Consider the following 3286-nt stretch of genomic DNA (forward strand, 5'->3'; position numbering starts at 1 on the left):
ACACTCATTCTAATTCCCTTTTGCTTAGCATAATAATACATTTAGTCAGACTAATCATTAACACAAAAGATAATGGGATTTCTATTTTGAGGTGATTTCTGAATGAGTGATTGGTTGAGATGTGTCTTTAGAATCGACACATGCAATTTGAAGTTGACCTTAGATATTTACTGTATGTGAAACCATTTCATTTCACTGAGATAGAACAGGCTTACCAATTATATCTTCATAGGAAATATTCCAAAGGTGATCGTTGGCCAAAGGGTTTTCATTTGCACCAAAAGATTTTCTACCATGGAACAAGTAAGAATTCAGACCTGCTATTCTTCAGCAAAAGAGATTTTTTGTTCACTTAGTTAAGGCTCCTTTCCCGATTATATGCTGCTGAGGAGAAAGTGATAATATAGGATCCTCAGTTACAGGGGATCCTTCACCAACAAAGCTCATCTCTGATGCTTCAAAAGTGATTCAAGAAGTTTTAGAAAAATTGTATTGATTCTACGTTAAACATTAAGCTTGGTTTTTATTGAAGAAGTTCTTCATAATCTTACTTATTGGTTGTAACAGCCATGAAGAGCCAGCTACAGTTGAACAAGAAAATTCTTCCCCATGCACTAGATTAAGCTTAATATTCAACCATTAGACTGCTACATATTTGTCTTAAGCAACTTTCACCCCTCTTTAAAGAAAATCACCTAAGTTTTTATAAATTTTAATGAAAATGATGTCAGGAAACCTGGGTTCTAGCACAAATTCACTGAGTAATCTTGGGTATGCCATTCAAAATTTCCAATCCTTAGTTTTTCTGTTTTTAAAATGAGTTCACTGTTTCAAAATCTTCAAAAATCTCCTACCACTATCAGTAGGATTTGCACCTTTATGTGAAAGAAATGTTCCAAACAAGGTTTCATTGGGATTGCAGAAAGGAAGAAAAGAAGTGAGTAAGAAGACTGTCTTTGAGGAAGTATGGGGAATAGAACCCCTCAAACAGAGAGGAAAAAGTCAATTAGTTTGGAAGATTCAGGAGAAAGACTTGACACTAATTTGTATGACACTTATAAGGGCTATCCTTGCTAATATTATTTATATAACTTTTCTAAGTATTTATGCAGACCTCATGAGATCTTCTCATTTTTCCTGACAATACACACACAGGTGAACACTGCCAAATGGATTCTTACTAATAGAAGCATCTCATTGTCAATAGAATACTACAAATTGGTTAGTTTTGCTAACAAATTTCACTCTCATCATTCCATCTACCTCCTTCATAACTAGAAGAGACAGCAATTTTCAGAGCGAATAAGAGCACAGATTTTCCTTTTATTTGCACAGTCTCTTGAAGCATGACACTTGTAAGAGAATAAAATCTATATGAATTGTCTTCCTCAGCAAACGACTTGGTTATTTAAGAGCCATTATAAGAGTGACTAGAGGTAAGCAAGGAGATTGGGAAATAGACAGCCTGAACTTTGAGTGCTAAGAGTAACTCTTACAGTCTTAAAAGAAGATTCTCAAAATAATCTTGAGTTAAGGCTATTGTCACAATTTCTTGGCTCATTTAGGTAATTTTGCTACCTCACCGAGTCTAAAACTGAATTATTTAAAGAATCATAGTAAAACAATTAAATCAGATTAAGTTGTAAAGTTAAAATCTAGATAGGTTAACAAAAACAATGAATAATAATACTTTAGATTTTATAAAAAGAGTATAGCTTATAACATTGATGACCAGTTTTGGAGAAAATATAGGGAAAATATCTTGACCAATAATAATTAAGTCTTATTATTTTTTTAAATTTTAAATTACATTTATTGGGGGTAGCATTGGTTAATAACATTACATACATTTCAGGTAAGCAACTTTATAATACAACATCTGTATATTCTTCTGTCTCCTTCCATCACCACATATTTGACCTCCTTTATTCTCTTTGTCTTCCCCCCACCTATTATTAACAATAGGCACAGTGCTGTACAGCAGACCTCTAGAATTTATTAATTTTGCTTAACTGAAATTTTATGCCCATTAATTAGTAACTCCTCATTTCCCTCTCCCCCAGGCCCTGGCAAAAACCATTTCACTGATTTGATTCTACACATTTGATGAAAGTCTCACTTCTTATCATTTTTCATTTTATTAGGCACTCTTAATTACCTTGCAAAAGTTAAAACCAAGCTGATTCACCACAATTAATGTTTTCTCAATCAGTCAAAGAAATACATTCATGTGATGTCTTGATTGTGCACCTTGACCACCACAACTTCTAGGTTTTGCCTGAAAGATGTCAAACATCTTCTTTGTCCTAAACATCCTAACTTAAGAACATTAAATGAGCTGAGATTTGAGTGGGATACCTTTATGTAGGTACTAAGTCCCTTCAAATATGTTTAGAATTGTAGATACTTTTTTGGAGTGAATCAAGAGATACTTTAAAGAAGTCTGCAAAGGCAACAGAAATTTGCCACTGGGAAAAATTAACACAGGCAAGTTTGCATAATGCAAAGTACTAGAGTCCATTTGTAAAATAACATTGTTTAAAATACATTAATAACCAAAGTCTGAAAACAATTCTTAAGAGTTGTAACACAGTGTTGCCTTCCTATTAATTTAACTTAAAGTACAATTAGAATGAGAATTGTTTCTTCCTTGATTTTAATAACTGCTGGTTTACATAAACTTCTATTTTATCCATTGGATCCACATAATTTCCATAAGAAATATTAATTGATTTCTAGTAATGCTTTTTATCGGTATTAACATACTGATAAAGGGAAATATATATATATATATACATATATATATATATACACACACACACACATATATATATATACACATATATATATATATATATACAAGTATATATGTATATACAGATATAAAATAACCATGTGAAAATCAAATGTAGTCATTGATGGTAACTACAATTTAGGTTTGTAAGTTAGATAGAAATACATAATATTACTTTTTATAACACAAAAATTGTTGCAACTTTATCTGAAAATGAAATTCTTTGATTTAATACCTCTTTTTCATTGGACTTCTCAGTTTTTTAAAAGCAATAATGAAATTGTGTTTATGGTGATCATGAGGGTCCTTTTGGTCCATGATGTTCATCTCGTGCTCTTATCAATGAAACTTGTTATGTCACGTCCCTAGAACTTACAACTTGTACACTCAATCTTTTCATTGCCACTCTCATATCTCTGTTTCTTAAAGTATAGATGGCAGGATTTAATATAGGAGTGACAACAAAGTCCACAATGGCAAAAAATGTATCTA

General features: G+C 31.8%; 1 protein-coding gene across 1 annotated transcript in view; it reads right to left on the minus strand.

The window, feature by feature from the left end:
• Positions 1-3146: 3146 nt before the first annotated feature.
• The window catches only part of LOC102885811 (olfactory receptor 4F21), a 930-nt gene continuing 790 nt past the window's right edge, over positions 3147-3286 (minus strand). Inside the window, exon 1 of the mRNA XM_006906929.1 lies at positions 3147-3286. This exon is cut by the window's right edge and continues 790 nt beyond it. Within this exon, the coding sequence (XP_006906991.1) occupies positions 3147-3286 (140 nt within the window).

This window comes from Pteropus alecto, unplaced genomic scaffold, assembly GCF_000325575.1.
Source record: "Pteropus alecto unplaced genomic scaffold, ASM32557v1 scaffold462, whole genome shotgun sequence".
NCBI lineage: Eukaryota > Metazoa > Chordata > Mammalia > Chiroptera > Pteropodidae > Pteropus > Pteropus alecto.